The 17,764-nt window shown below is 36.0% G+C and overlaps 1 protein-coding gene across 4 annotated transcripts in view; it reads left to right on the forward strand.

The window, feature by feature from the left end:
• The window catches only part of LOC124382771 (diacylglycerol kinase beta), an 85,888-nt gene that overhangs the window by 41,519 nt on the left and 26,605 nt on the right, over positions 1–17,764 (forward strand). For all 4 annotated transcript variants that reach the window (XM_046845003.1, XM_046845002.1, XM_046845004.1 and 1 more), the window contains 8 exons: positions 651–767; positions 1,340–1,438; positions 1,538–1,645; positions 1,737–1,810; positions 3,040–3,114; positions 6,002–6,087; positions 7,705–7,794; positions 8,909–9,069. In XM_046845003.1, coding sequence (XP_046700959.1) covers positions 651–767; positions 1,340–1,438; positions 1,538–1,645; positions 1,737–1,810; positions 3,040–3,114; positions 6,002–6,087; positions 7,705–7,794; positions 8,909–9,069 — 810 coding nt within the window. The remainder of the gene's footprint in view (positions 1–650; positions 768–1,339; positions 1,439–1,537; positions 1,646–1,736; positions 1,811–3,039; positions 3,115–6,001; positions 6,088–7,704; positions 7,795–8,908; positions 9,070–17,764) is intronic.

Raw genomic sequence — 17,764 nt, forward strand, 5'->3', positions numbered from 1 at the left:
TTTGAACAACTATAGAAACACTGTTATAGCATAAGCAAATGATTTGTGTACTGTTTGATTATTATCACTTTTAATTGCTTTGATTTTATAGCACTTCAATGTCAGTTAAGTGTAGTACTGACAGACGTAAAAGTATTGCAGAGTATTAAATTTACAGATTTGCAGAGTCTTTATTAAAAAGGGAAATTGCTGTATCTTTAGTTTACATAATATTAGTCCGGTCATATATTTTTTATTCGTTGATAATCTGATTTATCAGTCTGTATCAGTGTATTATCATAAATTAAAAATATATGGGCTAAACTTGACACTCAGCTACTGTTTTTGTGGCGAGTTACACTGGAAATGTGCAAGAAAATAGGTATTTTTGAAACAACATGATAGCAGGAGATACATATCAAAGACACTGTAAGATAAAACCGTAGTACTGAATTTCAGCCTATTCATCTGTTTTGTAGGTAAAATCTATTTTTACACTGAAAATGGCACCAGAGAGAAATACGGATAAATAAACACATTTTAAGGAGTTTTTGTTGGTTACTAACCAGATTTCTTTTTAATGTAGTCCATTTTACTTTAAATCATTTATCATTTAGTTTGATTATGTTTTATGCTTATACATGGTGTGACACATTTCCTTTCCTTTGTAGGCTATGCAGCATGTTTGGATGGAGGGCAATTCTCCAACCAAGTGTGATCGATGTCACCGGAGTATCAAGTACTACCAGGGCCTTACTGGCCTTCATTGTGTTTGGTGTCAAATAACTGTAAGTGTATATATATATACACACACACACACACACACACACACACACACGTCACCGTCTGTTTTCTATAAAATTTCTGGTATGACTTTAAGTAGCGAGTTTGGTTTTTACAGGCTTAATTAAAAATTATGTCATGAGTTTCAAGGTTTGAAGAGTTTGGTTTTATCCATCTTCTTCACTGTACTTAGATGTATTCTATGGCACATTTGGATTTAATTTTGATGGTAATAAGCAATTTTGGAGAATAAATATTCTTTGGGGTTTTAGAAAATATTTTAATTTAAGTTTTTGTAATGTGCTCCTTTATCCTCTTGGTGGCAGTATTAACCTACTTACCCGTAGCATGATACGCGTTTCTATGTTAAGTCCAATAAATGTTAGATTTTTGGAGGGAAAAAAATCTTTCTCACACATGATGCCTGCAAGGTGGCGCTCAGTGGAACATGGAATGTAATTATTTTTACTACTATTGTGTTCCTGTATGAGTCAGAGGAAAGGGATGCAGGCTTTATTAACTCAGGCTGTTGGTGAGTCTCTGGTTCTTTACTGCAGATTTCTATTTTTATCTGCAGCTCCATAATAAGTGTGCATCTCATGTGAAGCCAGACTGTGATGGTGGAGCATTGAAAGACCACACCCTCTTGCCATCTTACATCTGCCCTGTTGTATTGGTCAGTCAAGGCTTTTTAATTTATACACGGATATAGAGATTAGTGTTAAGCACATTGTGTATTATTACATAATTGGGACACTCAATTTCTCTTGTCCAGGACCGTCACTCTGCGGTGAAAAGAGGAGAGGGGGAGTCGCCCCCCAACGCCAGTCCTGATGACTCCAACCAGTGCTTCAAGTTCACTGGAGATGGTCAAGCACTACAGGTCAGCCATCAAAGTTGTTTGAACAAGCTTTGATACTTTAACTAAGTCTATATATTTTAATATGAATGTGTTTTTTTCTTACCTTTTCAAGATTACCCCTCTTCCTGGAACACATCCTCTACTGGTGCTGGTTAATCCAAAGAGTGGTGGTCGACAGGGAGAAAGGTGTGAGGCATTTCTATTTGGCTCATGTTTTCATGCCCTGTGGTATATCTTACAGAATGTGGTGTAAGCACAGAAATGTTTTATTCATCCTCATCACCATTTTACAGCAGAGCAGTTCACTCTATATGTTACTGTGCCAAACAGTTTTATGATATCATGTTTAAAGTGATTTCAGGACTTTCAGTGTCTTTACTCAAAACAGTTTGTCTGTGGGCAGAATGTCTGCTTTCTGTAATCATGATGTACATATTTAGCATATCTTCCATGTCCATTCTACTATTCCTGTGTGTCACTTTGTCCTAAATATCATCAAAGCAAACAGGAGGCAGCACTGCTGTTCAAGAAGGATGAATGTAGGTGTTGTTACAGCTCTCACCGCCCACCACACATCCACATTTTGCCGAGGGACCAATTTGGGATCCAGCAGGAGAGTCACCATAGCAACGCACTTATAAATACCAATAATGGCCCGATTATTCCCTATTATTAGACTCAAGCTCACACAAAGACGCGTTAACTGCCCCAGATTCAAAAAAGAACACTATTTGAACTGTTCCCTTGATGCAAATAAGTTGATGAAGTGGTCATCACTGAATCAGATTTGATGCCTATTGTATTTTTCCACTGTCTTCATGGTATTCAGTGCTATGAAAGACAGCTTCGAAAGGTTTAGACTCTTGACTCTGCCCGATATTCTTTCCAAGTGAAAGAATTGCGGTTTTAATGGTTTTAAGTGCTCGGATTATCGCTTCTCCCAACGTAATGAGCAATACTCTAGACTAAAAGCTTTTTGTATGATGTGTTTCAGACTTTTAGACTCTCTCATCCCCTTTCTTTCTCTTTCTCTCTCTCTCTCTCTCTCTCTCTCTCTCTCTCTCTCTCTCTTTCTCTTTCCTTTTTCTCTCTTTCTCCACTCTACTACTGAGACACAGAAGAGTAGTGAGAGCTTAAAAATAAAAGTGAAAGGAATTGCAGAGATTTAATTTAACCTTTCAATCAGTACATGCATTTCAAGCAGGACCACAGATATTTGAAGTTACTAAATTGTGTGTGTGTGTGTGTGTGTGTGTGTGTGTGTCTGTGTGTGTGTGTGTTAGAATGAATCAGGTACATAATTTGGCTTCTTCCCTGCTTGTGTTACTTGTTTGTATATACATCGCTCCATATGTTTTTTTAATGTCACTCACTATATCTCAAAATTGTGTATCTTTTTTGTTTTTCTTGATAAGGGTATTGCGGAAGTTCCAGTACCTGCTGAACCCTAGACAGGTTTATAGTCTGGATCGTGGAGGACCCACGGTTGGGTAAGTCACCAAAATAACACTAAACATGAATGTTCAAAAAATTAGTGAGATTGTTTTGTGAGATTTCTCTCGAAGCCTTGTGGATTTAGTGTAGGCTAATAGGCTAATGAGTTACATACTTGGCAGACTTTATTTTATAATAGTAACTCCACCTTCTAGCATCAAAGTACACTAAAAGGAGTGAAGACTGAAAATGCACAAAAAGAAAAGTCTTCTTCCCCCCTAGAAAAAAACAACAGATGACCCAAGTAACATATGAAAAATGACTGACAAGTTACATAAGTGGTTTAAATTTTCTAATCTTAACTAATGACCCAGAAGCCCTGCCCCCTTGTCCTCATCTAACATTAATATCCTCATACCTCAGCTTCATCTTCTGTCTTAAAAGCTACAGTGCCTTTCCTGCCTTTCCATCAAGATAAATTAAGCTTATTAATGCAAAATAAACCCGATCAAAGTATTTTCGCTTAACTAACATTAACTAACAACCGATTTGATCCAACTTTACTTTTGAAGTCATTGTTTCTTTGGTGTTAAATGCCTTGTTTCAGACCTGGAACAGTCACGCCATATTTTTAAAATAACTCCATGCATCTTTTGATGTAAAATCAACTAAAATCAATTCAGCCATTGGGCACTGAGCCATCTGAGCATTTGCTTTGAGCAGTTGTCTTTTTTTATGCACCCCTGAGTTTGACTGTACATTTAAAGTAGAATGAAATCTTGACACTTCCATAAAAAAACAGCAAGACTATAACTCCAGGTTCTCTCAATCCTAACTAAGAAAAGCACTCATGTGACCCAAATAAATGGACTAATACCATTAAATAAACATTATGGAGCCTTGTGCACTCTTGTGAGACTCTTCTGCAGTATTTTATACCAATTTCTTGTATTGTAAAGAAAATATCATCATCATCATCATAATCAACATCATCATCATTTTATGTAATCCAGAACTACAAAAATACAAATTTGTTTCTATGGATTTATTAGGCATGCATAACAATTATTTGGAAATTGATTTAACATGTACACTAAATATAAATATTTCTGTTTTCTACAGTGAGAGTGTGTTCTTGGAAAAAGAAACATTCTAGTTTGGTGAAGCTAAATTCTAGTCTCAAATATTTACTGCTTTCAAAAGACATTTTATATAAAGAGACTAAATAGGAGAATACTCAGAATATGCTTCTGAATATGCCTTTGTACTATAAAGGTTATAGGCATCTTTAATGTGTAAATTAAAATGCTTAGAAGTGTCTTGTTTAACTGAATTGTTTTTTTTAGAAAGTTTTTAAATGTTTGCTGTAGTGCTTTGAGCTTCAGAGAAAAGTTATGCAGTGTTGAAAGACAAACCTGGGCATGTGCCACATCTTGAATCTTAAATCATTCATTCATTCATTCATTCATTCATTCATTCATTTATCTCAGTAAATGATTCAGCCTTGACAGGCTTGTGGTGGATTCAGAGCCTATGGCAGAAACACTGGGGAAAAAAAGTGGAAATTCACCTTGGATGCACCACCAGTCCATTGCAGGACACTATGTGTTTACTTCAACACACTAATGTGTCGAGGGGCAATCCACCTTCCACCAGGTTTTTGGGATGTGGGAGAAAACAGTCAGATTTTAGAATTGACCTGGGTACTCTGGAGTTCTAAAGTGGAATGTCTGTTATCTTTGATTATCAGGCATTAGAATGTTAGCAGAAATAATAAATACATGTTTATGGGCTCTTCATCTTGATGAAGGGTGATCATTGATTTTTAAGGAATGTAAGTCATAGAGAAGGGACTGAGGCAAACATTTATCTGACAGTCAAGTGACGGAGCCATCTGAACCATCAGCAGCAATATAGATTAATCCATAAAATAACTTTCTAATGACTAATTCACAGCATCTGCTACTGAGATGTGCTCATCAAAATGTGCGCTAAATATTGTGAGAGCTAAATGTGTCATCACATGGTACTTAGCTACTCATAGTTTTACATGTGTGACACATTAGCAAATTAGTGCACTTCACAGAAGCGTGAACCTATGTATGCACACACACACACACACACACACACACACACACACACACACACACACACACACACACATGCTGAGACATACACATTTTATGCTTCAGTACATTCTGCACCCCTGAGTGAGTTGTTCAATAGGGCATTTCATTTAGAAAAAAAAAACAAGAACAAAAGGTGAAGTTGTAACACAGGAGAGCAGCCAACCTTTTCTGTCCCACATGCACCACTCCTCATACACACAAACACAGACACACACACAAACACACACACACACACACACACACACAAATACACACAAACACACACAGTCACGACCGGAGCAATGAAAGCCATTCAGAGAAAGGAAGGAGAGGGAGATGCTTAGAGCTGCATAGACAATTGAGAAAGCACAAGAGAACTAAAACAGCTATTAGTAAACATTATTTATTTATTTATTTTTAGGAATAATGTATATTTTGAGTCATGCTCTCTTGTGATTTTACCTTGAGAGCCATACTTCAGCTTTAGGTGGGTTAGCTTTGTCTGTTATGTCATGTCATATTTATGTCATAGTGTTTTTACGCTAATCGTGACTAACACTTTCCTGCTGATTGAACCTTGGAGCTCATGTGTCTCTTTTACCAGGATACAAAGGGTGGGGGGGAACTTGGCTGAGTTTATGCAAAGTAAAATGAATTGTAATTAATTGTGAATAAGGATAATTTTATAATACAATATATGGTGAAAATACACACTGCCTCATGGAAGAGCGCTTTTATCATTTAGAACTGGTTGCTAAATGATGATATAGTGTTAAATCTCTATTGCAAGTTATGTTGCATTTTCTGCCTGACATTCTGACTTTTTGTCTTCCAGATTAAATTTTTTTCGTGATGTGCCTGATTTCCGAGTGTTGGCTTGTGGGGGAGATGGAACAGTGGGCTGGATCTTGGATTGCATTGGTAAGTGTAGTAAAAGTGTATTTTTTATTTATTTTAGTCCAAAGCATCTATAATAGTTAAGTCAAACATTTGCCTTTAAGGCCCTTCTCAAAGGCATAACAGTGACAGCTTGACAGCTTATGACTTTTGATCAGAAGCCCTAACTGAAATCTGGAGTCCATATCAAGCATGAACTAAACTATTTAATGCAATGACTCACATGTTCTACCACATTTGTTTTAACTATGGACAATAATTTAAACATTAAAGCTCAGTGGGCCAAAATAAAAAAAATTGCAGGACTCTGTGAGGAACTTGGAGATATAATTGTAGTAGCATTTAATGGACCTCTGAAAGGATAATAAATTCATAAATTACCTAGGAAGTGTGTACATTCGTCTGTGACTTCTTTCATATGACTGAGTGGTGGATAGCAGTGAACAGATAATGGCCTGCCTTTTCCCCCACTGACAAGCATGCTGATGTTAATGGGTAAGCATTACAGAGGAGCCAGCATGGGGGTTGATAGACATTGCCATTAAGTGCTGATTTAGAATCAGTTTCATCTGATCCTGGATCGGTGGTTATGAGCTGTTATTCTCATGGGAGCCAGTGAGTGTCCATTAGTAAAAGAGCAGAAGAAAGCCAACTTTGTTGAAGTAGCCTGAGTGCTGATTTAAGAGCACCTTCATTGCTCCTTTAATGGCAAAAACTGACTTTTAATTAAATCAACCTCATCCCCGATCAGCTTTCAGAAGTTTCTGCTAGCTGAGCTGACCACATGAGCTTAACATGCATTAGAAAATAGCTTCTGATGGCAGACAATGGTTAATCTCTGTGGTTAGGCAATAAATCCAGAGTATCAACAAAACAAATATCAGATCTCAATAGGCCTTGTGTAAACTACAGTACATGACTGAGAGCCACACTAGATAATCGTCAAGTAAAGAAATACTGTGTGAATACTGTCCTACTGGAATAAATAATAAGATGTCCATGTCTAAATACTTTTTGCCTAATAGACTTGTATTATAACCTCATTGCTTTTTTCGGCTTCTACCATTTTATGTATAATACATTGTTGTTTATTTATACTGTACATTTTTATTGATATATATACGTATATATATATATATATATATATATATATATATATATATATATATATACATATATATATATATACATATATATATATACATATATATATATATATATATATATATGTATATATATAGTGTATATCTAAACAGTGAGAGTTAAATCCACTTATACCATTATATAAGTGGAAAATTAACGGTTCTCATTTGGAACCTAACTAATAGCAAGTTGCGGATTATCTTAAAATTCTCGTGAATCTGCAGCGGGACCGAATGGAAGGAATAACATTTTAAACAGTTTTCACTACGAAATAATAAAACATATTATTGTATTAAAGTGACATAATGTCTAGATTAATTCACTACATTCACGTCCAAAATTAGATTTTCAGAGACACTGTATCACTTTGTGTGTGTATATATATATATATATATATATATATATATATATATATATATATATATATATATATATATATATTTCTTTCAGTTTTTTATATTGTGTGCAGTGTTTACTCACTTCTGTTTTATTCTCCAGATAAGGCTAATTATGCTCGCCACCCTCCTGTCGCCATCCTACCCCTGGGTACTGGGAATGACCTGGCACGCTGCCTCCGCTGGGGTGGAGGTGAGAATCACCTTTATATTTATTTATAGGTTGGGAGGTATTTCCTACTGGTGACTTATATATATATATATATATATTTGAGCTTTATATGTATGTTTGTTGAGGTTGTGATATAATTACCTTGTTACATCATGTCTCTGTTTCTGACATGAATAGGTTGTTTTTTTCTACTGGAGAACTACTGTCAATATTTTATTTGCTTTGGCAAGGGTGGCACTATGATATCCTTCGTAAGTAAAATACAGCCTGACTCAATCTGGTGACAAGTAGTAGTGTGAAACATGAAATATATACTCAAAGTTTAACATTAAACCTAATGAAAATTGAAAACAAAAAACAATCTAACCTAATTATATGAAATCATTAATGTTAATTTTAATTAATTATGCAAGCCCTCTCTGATTTATTGTCCCATGTGAGTGCAGTTGTGCCTAGAGTAAGAGCTTCAGGTGTTATCATGTCCAGACACACAGGGTTGCCAGAAAAGTGTCAATATTCCTGTTTCAGCGACAATGTGCTGGCCCTCGTTAAGACATAACGCCTCCAGCATGGTGAAGTAATACCCAGTGTCTGTGCCCTACCCATTACATAGAACTAATACAGTAATATAAGACAGCCACACTGGCAAGTCTGTCTCTGGGCAGGGAACGTCAGTCACATCATCCATATTGTGCTGACAGAATGGTCTCAGCTTGCAACTTGATTCTCTTGTCTGTTACAGCACTTCGATTTCTTTTCTTCTCAATATTTATTAATTTTTTAATTCACTTGAGTCTCTTGATGGTGAAATAAGCCAAACATATTAACCTTCTATTGCCATTTCTGCATTTTCAAAAATAAAAAAAGAGCATAATCTTGTGCCTGGGATGTGTGGTTCATTGTAATTCCTTTGCTAAATTTGAGTAAAGAAAATTGTAAATAATATTGACCTTTAAAAAATATGATTATTTTATTATTTATTATTATTTATTATTAATGATTATTTATCATACTAGATTTTGTTTTAAGAATTGCAGAATAAACGTGCATGTGCTTTTTTGTGTGCAAAGATACAGGTTAGTCTGTTTACCTCTAGATTACTTGTTGAGTAATATGGTTGCATTCTGTCCTCCAGGCTATGAGGGAGGCAATCTTCTTAAGTTCCTCAGGGACATTGAACACAGTAGTGAAGTGGTGCTGGATCGCTGGACCATTGACATTTCTCCGGATGACAAGGAGGAAAAGGGAGACCCTGTGCCATACAGCATAGTCAATAACTACTTCTCCATTGGAGTGGTGAGCACTTTTCTGCTGTGTGTGTTTCTTTCGTATTAAAATCCTAGCTTGCTACTGCAGATATAATATTTAAAGATTCTAGATAAAAACAGATGTCACAAGTTACACAAAAGCAATGTATATTTTTTAAAAGAAAAAAACATAAAAACACAAGCAATGGATTAAACTAAGAAAGTATTCAGATGTATTTGCCTTATCATACAGTAATTTATCTGATTTAAGATTATTTAAAATTGTTTCATTTGTCACTCTTAAAAACTTCCTGTGCAATTTAGATTCTTAGCAGCCCAAAGAGAGCACTCTCTATCAAAGAAAACACTCTCTTGTAGTGTTCTATACAAATTAAAAGATGAAAACTTTATTTTTCAAAGAGTGCACAATTACAAGTATTGTCAAGGCCTCTGCAAGAATAATTCAATAGTTTGAACAAGTTGTACCACTTGAAAGTAATGTAGGTTCAAAAATGTATCTAGAAATTAGTACAGTCCAGTAGAATCCAGGTAAACAGGATCCAACGGGAATAATTAGCAACCATCTTCACCTCTACTAAAGCTAGTTTAAGTTTAAATAGGAATGTCGATTTTTAGTTAACCAACACATTTCTGATTACACAAGTTTTAGGTGTCTGTTATATCCACATGAAGAACTTTGTATTCACGTTCCATAAACTGCTTTAAATATTTGAATGTACTTCCCAAAGGCTGTAGTTAATTTATCATCAGATCATATTTGTAAGTTTATGAGATATCATTATGTGCTCATTAGACCTAATGGCCATTTAATGGGATACTTACCATATGTAATGTTAAAGGTAAGCATCATTACATTAGAGGAATAATAACTTGCCCAAAATTGAGCAGCATGATTTTCTGTGGAATAGAGAAAATAAGAAATTAAGTAGCCTGCACTCAGTTACTTAGCAACCGCACTGTTCATTGCAATGCAATAAATGCCATTTGTTCACAAGTTTTGGTGGGAAAAGATCAAATTGATGCTAACCTATTCATTGTGAAGTGCAGTCTTTCACAGCAATTGTGGCAATAATTTTAGCCAACATTCTGATTCTTGTTCAGGAAGATGCCACTCTTGAATTGCTCAAGAGATATCTGAGGAATTTAGCATTTTAATTCAATTTAATTTAGGATGAAAGATGATCATAATCCAACACTGGTGTGACTAAACTACTTCAATATCTTCAAACAAAATAGTAACAAACCTTTTTAGACCCATGTAATAATAATAATAATAATAATAATAATAATAATAATATTCATGATAAAACAATGAAAACAATAGCTATACTATTATATTATAACTAATATATTACTTTTATGTATTATTATTATTATTATTATTTGTTGTGCATTGTAATGCATATTAAAAGGGACATATAAAAAAAGGACATATATTTGTCAGTTCTGTGAGTTAAAAGTTTATACATTTATTTCCTGAAATAATTAAAAGTAAGGATAAATATATGTGCTTTTTTTATGAGTATATACAAATTTAACTGGATCTTTGGAGAACACTGGAAAGAACATGGTTTCCCTCTGTCACAGTCCCCATATTCCTCACCTTCCTTAAGACAGTGATTAATGCTTAGATTAATTTCTGTGCTGTTTATAGATGAGAGCTCTATAAATAGTGTGTTTCATTTTAGGAAATAAATATATTTCAATCTGACTCATGCCAGGTGTGTTGGTTACATGCTGCTTCATCACTGTGAGGGATACCAGGTAGCCCAGGTCTCATTTAGAATGTCCAGAAATAGAGAGAAGAGACTTGAAATAGACCACCTGATTTGAATGAAAGGAGTGTGTGAATTGGCAGGAGCAGACACAGGAAGGATTAGGCAAGGTAGTGTACAAAAATAAAGGAAAAAAAACTCACAGGAATGTCACACACTGCAGTGCCATTATGTAACTAAATTCAGCCTCCTACTGACTAGAGCTCAGGCTCGGTTTTCCACATCAACATCCACCGATTCAGGAAAAGTCAAGCTCATGTATTAGTCTGCCTCTTCAGAATGCTGAACTCATGGAAAATTGCATCTAGCTTTGGTTACAAACTCAGATATGACTGATTTACTAGTACTACTTAAAGAAAATGTATCATCATGAACCCTTAGAAACAAACAATATGCTGACTTTATTATTGTAAAGTAAAGGAGGAAACTAGGTAACACTGTTATGAAGTGAGAGTATAAGGTGTGCATTGGCCCATTTATGGTGATATGCGACTGCTGGCTGTGTACAATGTATGCTCTGTGAATCTTATGATAAGTATAGGCTGCCTGTGCCAGGAGGCTCCATCCATGGCTTGACTCCAGTTCTGGTCCTCACAAGGCAAATAAATAAATTCACATGAAATATTTTGGGACATGATTTAAAATAACCCATTGGGGAAATATTTAGCACGTTGTAGGATGGATTGTTTTCTTTGTATGCTTTTAAATGACTTTAGAATTTAGAATGTTAGCTAAGTCCCTGATTATAATTCTAATCAGAAGGTTTTCTTTTTCTTTATTTTTAATTACTCTATGGTTTTGGCAAAATTGTAATCTATACTTTATCTAAAATTCGCGGTTCGGAACTCGTGGTGCGGAAAATTCGTGGGTTCTCATTTGAATCCTAACTAACAGCAAGTTGCGGATTATCTTAAAATCCATGGGAATCCGAATGTTCAGGAACGTTAGGAATAACATTTTAAACTGTTTTCACTCACAAATTTCATAAATCTTTAAAGACAGGTTATTGTATTAAAGTGACATAATGTCTAGATAAATTCACTAAGGTACCATAGGGGCTGCGTGGGTGTGCCCAAAATTCGCGGATTTTCGGGAAGCCGTTACGTTCTAAGACCCCCTGTGAGTTCTGTGGGACAACTGTACATTGTTCTTATTATATTATATACATTTTTATATTATTTAACATATTTACTAGAATGTTTATAGCAGATGCTTACATTATTTAAACCCAACAAAAAGTGCTTCCTGTATGGACCCATTTATTTATCATGTATAAAATAAGACTGTATAAGCTAAGAAACTCAGAAACCTAAAGCTTAGAAAGTTAGATCATTCTTTCTTAAATATTTGGAAACAATGTAACTATAAATAAATAAAATACAAATGGTTGTTTTTAACAAATAATAAATGTTTGACATTGATTTGACATGATTACTATCGTATTGTTTGTGTTCCTCTTATATTACAGGCTCTATTACAGTATTACTTATTGCAAGCTTTCCATCAAATTCTTGCATTTAATTTCTAGTTTATAGTTTTTATTAAAAATTATTGATTCAGTGATGGTCAAACAAATGTAGCAACAGAGGCCCTGTTCTCTATTGCACAGTCATGGCATGCTGCTGGAGCAAAGGGACATGATGCTGAGTGTCCATGAGGAGAGGACAGATGGCTCCACATCGGGAGCCACTGACACCTGAGCAAACCAGTGTGGTGACTCATGTGCTGATGTAATCATTAGCAATGCTGCACTGCCTCATAATTCCCAAAAGGGAACATTTTCCTGCCACCTTCCGCCCGGGGTTGCCATGGCATTACTGGTTACCAGGCCACTATTGCTAGCTGGCTTTGGGGTCATCTGTTTCATGTTCACAATCATTCAAATGCTTACATTTGCTGGCAAGAAAGGAGCTACCGAAGTTAGACAGGTAAAAGGATAGTGGTACTTCCATAACTTTTTAATAGTAAGATAGCATGTGAAGGTCCTCCATTCGTGATTTAAATTATTTGCGCTAAGAGGAAGCCCATTTTACCGCCAGTAAATAACTTTATGAATGTGACCTGTTACAAACAATGAAGTCAGTTTGATTCAGATCAACATTTTGAGTTTTATATAATAATTAAAAAAGGAAAACTTCAGCTATTGTGTAATAGAAAAAATAGCATTTCCTAAACATTTACCATGATGTCATTACTAGTGTTGCTTTTTTCCACATGGAAAATGCAGTAATTGATCACCAGGAAAGATGATACTTGTTCTGTGTCTTTCATCCCCAGATTTCAGTTGTGTTCTTGTTTTGCCACTTTGTGTAATGCAACTGCAGGAAGGTTGATGGGGCTAAAAATAGAAAGAGTTTTATTTATTCTTGAAGTTCATAAGGTTATGTATGGCACATCAGTGTGGATGCAAATTTGTTTAATAAAACATATAAATTGCCCAGAACTGAGTTTGTATTCTTAAATCTGTTTTCGATTTAAATATACATTTGTTGTGGTTTCTGAACCAAAATTATATGACTTATAAAATGATTATTCGACAGTTACACTAACGAACGGATTCGTTGCTAATGTAATCTGTATTACTTACCTGTGTAATTGGGCGGGTTTTGCATTAGGTTCCATGCTGATTCTTTATTACATTTGAAACCCGAAAAAATAGGACAGTGAGTAAGACCCGTTAGTGAAGTTTCAGTTTTACTACTGATGACTTCAAGTGGACAAACCCAGTTTATGAGTGAGGACCATGAATAAAATTTCTGAGACATTTCTATGTTGTCTTAATACAGTGTAGTGATCCTGTTGATAAGTGACTGCTGCTTGATCGGGTTCTTTCTATCTGGAAGGAATGTGTCCAGGGGAATTAGAGAGAGCAACCACATAACACCAGCAGGCATTAAACATACGTCACCTTGCTGTGCCCCTGCACGGGTCAGCTCCATTAGGCCTGGCAGATGAAATCTAACCCGGTCTCCTGCCATCAACAAGCTATCTGTGTCACTGTTCTTTCCTCCCTAGATTGGCAGTGGGTAAAACATAGCTCTGGCATCATATTCTACCTAGTATCATGTCGCACCCAGTTTTTCTAATCATTTAGTTGATTTCTGATCAGTTCAGGTGCATTAATGGATTTTGCTTTGTACTGTATGTGCTGTGCAGTCTAGCAACTTAGGCATGTAGGTTTTTGCTGAAAGATACTTACCATATGTAAGTCTGCCATGGAAAGAGGAATAATCAGGGATCAAAAACAGCCAGGAAACAACGGTATGATAAGCGTGTTTGCCCTATGCTGCTGCTGCTGCTGTGTGTGTGTGTGTGTGTGTGTGTGTGTGTGTGTGTCTGTGTGTGTGTGTGTGTGTGTGTGTGTGTGTGTGTGTGTGTGTGTCTGGCACAGGCTGAAGGTCAGAGGAAGTATCAGTGTCAGGAAGTGTTTGGCTGCCAGGTTCAGACCAGGTTACTGCTGTAATGAATGGCTATGCTGAGAAACACCTTGAGAGTATTAAAGAACAAGGAATGTTTCTCTCTGCCAAACGTAAATCAAAAAGCAAAAAAAAAAACCTAACAAAAAAAACCACTAGAATTGTATTAGTTGTTTCCAGGTAGATGATTAATTACATCGGCACCCTAGAAGCACAGAGTAAGTGTTACGTGGTGGACTAAACACTAATAAGAATCACTGGTTTTGAATATCACCACAATTAGTGTCCAACTTTTCACCTTTGTAATGTGTAGTATGGACTGCGTGAGAGATTTCAAAAGTAACTTGAAGAACTTAGTAATTAGCTAATAAATCTGGTGAGGTTAAATGCTAGAATCTGGAGTTTCACTCTCACAATTCAGTGGAAAGTTTTTGCTGTATGTGTGTGTGTGTGTGTTAGAGAGAGAGAGTGTTAGAGACACTCAGAGAACCTGCAGTGTTTTTGATCCAACTGATCAGCTAATTTTCGAGCCCATCATGAGTTGGCTTGGATGTCTTGTGCCAGGGGAAAGTTCATTGTGCAGGACAGTGGGTTCCAAGGGCTAAAGATTCCTTGGCTTATAGGAGTTATGTGTCTGAACTCATGCTGTCACTTTTATCAAGGGACCATGACATCATTCTAATATATCAGCAACACTTAACTCAACTGTAGTCTTCAAAGGGCTACCTGACACCCGCATAAGCCGTTTATAACAACTGTCATGCAGTACTTCTATATCATGCATTTAAATAAATTAAATTCGATTAGACTTCAGTTTATACTGGTTAGTGTCTGTGGATCTGTAACCCCCGCAACACTGGGCACAAGGTGGGAATATATGCTGGACAGAATACTATAGCCCATTGTACTGATTCACACTGATTCACACTTTTGGGGCAATTTTTAGAGTAGCTAATTCATCTAATGGCATGTATTATTGGAAATTTAAAGAACCCCACAGAAAACCCATGTGGCCACAGGGAAAATATGTAAAACTCCACACAGACAGTAACTAACATCTAAATCAAACGCCAGGACACGCTGTGCTATCCACATGAATATTTTAAGTATTTAAAAAACTGCCAAATAAATTAATTTCCACCTGTTTTAGGGATCTTACGTTGAATTTTTGTGATAAGAAATTATTGGATAAAGGCTGATATGAAAATATATTTTATATTTACTTTTTACTAGGCTTATGTTATCATTTTGTTGTGACTTTTGTAAATGCTGTTTTACTATTACGCCTCTCCCCTTTTCTCACCAACAGCTAAACCCAGAGCCACAATACTCTAGACACAGAAACAAAAGTGTCCTAAATAATATTTTCTTTAATTTATATATGTATGTATATATATATATATATATATATATATATATATATATATATATATATATATATATATATATATATATATATATATGTATGTATGTATGTCAGGTCTTATATAAGTTTTATGCATCTCTCAGTAAACCTTCACTACATTACAGCACATATGTCTGAAAGTATAAGTTATAGAAATGAAAGCTAAAGATATATAACTTAACCCAAGGTTGCGGTGAGTGACTAGTCTTTGCTGCAGGACTGGGTTGTTTGTCTCTGCTTTTACCCCGTGCCCCCTTTACTACAAACAGCTAAATCAAAACAACCTCCACTGCTGTCCAACTAGAAATGTCGCAGCACCGTGTTACATATCTAACGAAACACTGGTAAACATTAGTTGTATTGTGGTACACTGTAGGCTAGTGTCATTGGGTGTCATCTAGTGTCACATGTCATAATACTGCCTTGGCCTTCTTCTGTCACATAAATCTAGTTTTGCTGTAGACAAAGTACATGCTGTACTTTCACATCACAAAAGCATCAGCTTGACCTTATTCAGGCTAAAACAAACTAAAACATTTACAGCCAAAAAATCTCTCACTATCTCACTATTCTTTCCTGTGAGGTGTAAAGTACTTAAACTGCTAATTCAGCATTTGTTTTAAAACCATGAATTTCTAAAACAGTTTCTTGATAATGCAAGTGCTCTACAACTAAATATTTTAGCAGGTTTAATTTTACAGATGTGTTGTGCTGTTGTCAGATAGGGGCAGAATGCAAACCAAAGTTGAAATCCTCCCCTAAGCCCTCCACCCTACATGTTTCCTGTTTCTCCCATCGCTGCACCTGCAGAGCCAGGCAGGAAGCCAATGCAGGTGCTAACGTAGCCTGGTCCGTTCGTGGCTTCATCAGCGCTCCGTCAGCTATCAAACTCTGCAAATCCTGCGCCCGCTCACTTCCTGTCTGTCTGAGAGAGTGAAACAGCGTGCACCGTGAGACGCTGAGACCCTGCTCCATGTCACTCGCTGAGACAGGCGGTATGTGTGTGTGCATTATTTAGCTTGGGCCTGTAAAGGATGTGGTGGCTTTTAAGCTCCCTTGACTGGGTGCATGCCTGCATCTAAATATAGGGATGGATCTGTTACAGTTAGAAGCTTGACTTATCAATTGGCTTCTCTTCTTTGGCTCTGTTGCTTTGATTTTAATCAAGGTTTAGTGGTTGACAGCAGCACGTACCCTTGAGACAACATCGCTGTGACAACAGCGTGTTGCTAGACAAGGAAGCAGCAAACAACCTCTGACGCTGTTTGCACAATGTGTCATAACTTGCTGCAGTTGTGAATTCATTTAATTCTAAGTATCAGACCTCATTCTAGCATTGTGTTAAGAGAGCCCCAACTTTCACAGTACATCAGGCATTTAAAAATATTAATCTTCATTAAAAGTCAAGATCCTATACATTACAAATTCCACTACAATACAAATATGCTTTTTTGCATGATCAATAAAAAATAGTTTTAGAGAAACCGATCATGCTTTCTCGTGCTCATGCAATCAACACATTTTCAGGGCAAGATGAGCAGCAGATGGCTCATGACAGGATTGCAAAATTGGTCTAGTTTCATTTTATAGATTTGTTTTTCTAGCCAATAATAGGGATTCAATCAAGTGTAGATCGTGGGCTTTTGATGAACAGAAGCATTTATATTGTAATATATTGCAAAGATTAGTCAGCGGGAAAGGTAGATTATATATAATGTGTGTCATTCTCGACATTAAAGGGGATGATATCCGAACATCAGAAATGTGTCCACCATGGTGAACTTTTTACCACATGAAAGGCTAAGAAAGAGATGTCTGAAATTTGGATAGTTTATGTGTGGTTTATGATATATAGTTGGGTTGGAAATCTGAAAAAAGACCTGTTATAATGTAGCTGTGCACAATGGTATGTGTTAGTATAAGGTAGTAGACTGTATCATTGATGTTGTCAGCTCTCAATCTCATTTTATGCGTTTACTCTAATATAAATTCACCTGTAGCCTACAGCATAAGTCAAGGGTGATCCCCTTTCAACTTACTTTTGTCTGAGTCTCTATAGTCTTTGTCCTCTCCCACCAAAATCGAGGATTTTTTACAGCCATATTGTTTACATAGACAGACTAGGGA

Source organism: Silurus meridionalis, chromosome 3, assembly GCF_014805685.1.
Source record: "Silurus meridionalis isolate SWU-2019-XX chromosome 3, ASM1480568v1, whole genome shotgun sequence".
In the NCBI taxonomy this organism is placed as follows: Eukaryota; Metazoa; Chordata; class Actinopteri; order Siluriformes; family Siluridae; genus Silurus; species Silurus meridionalis.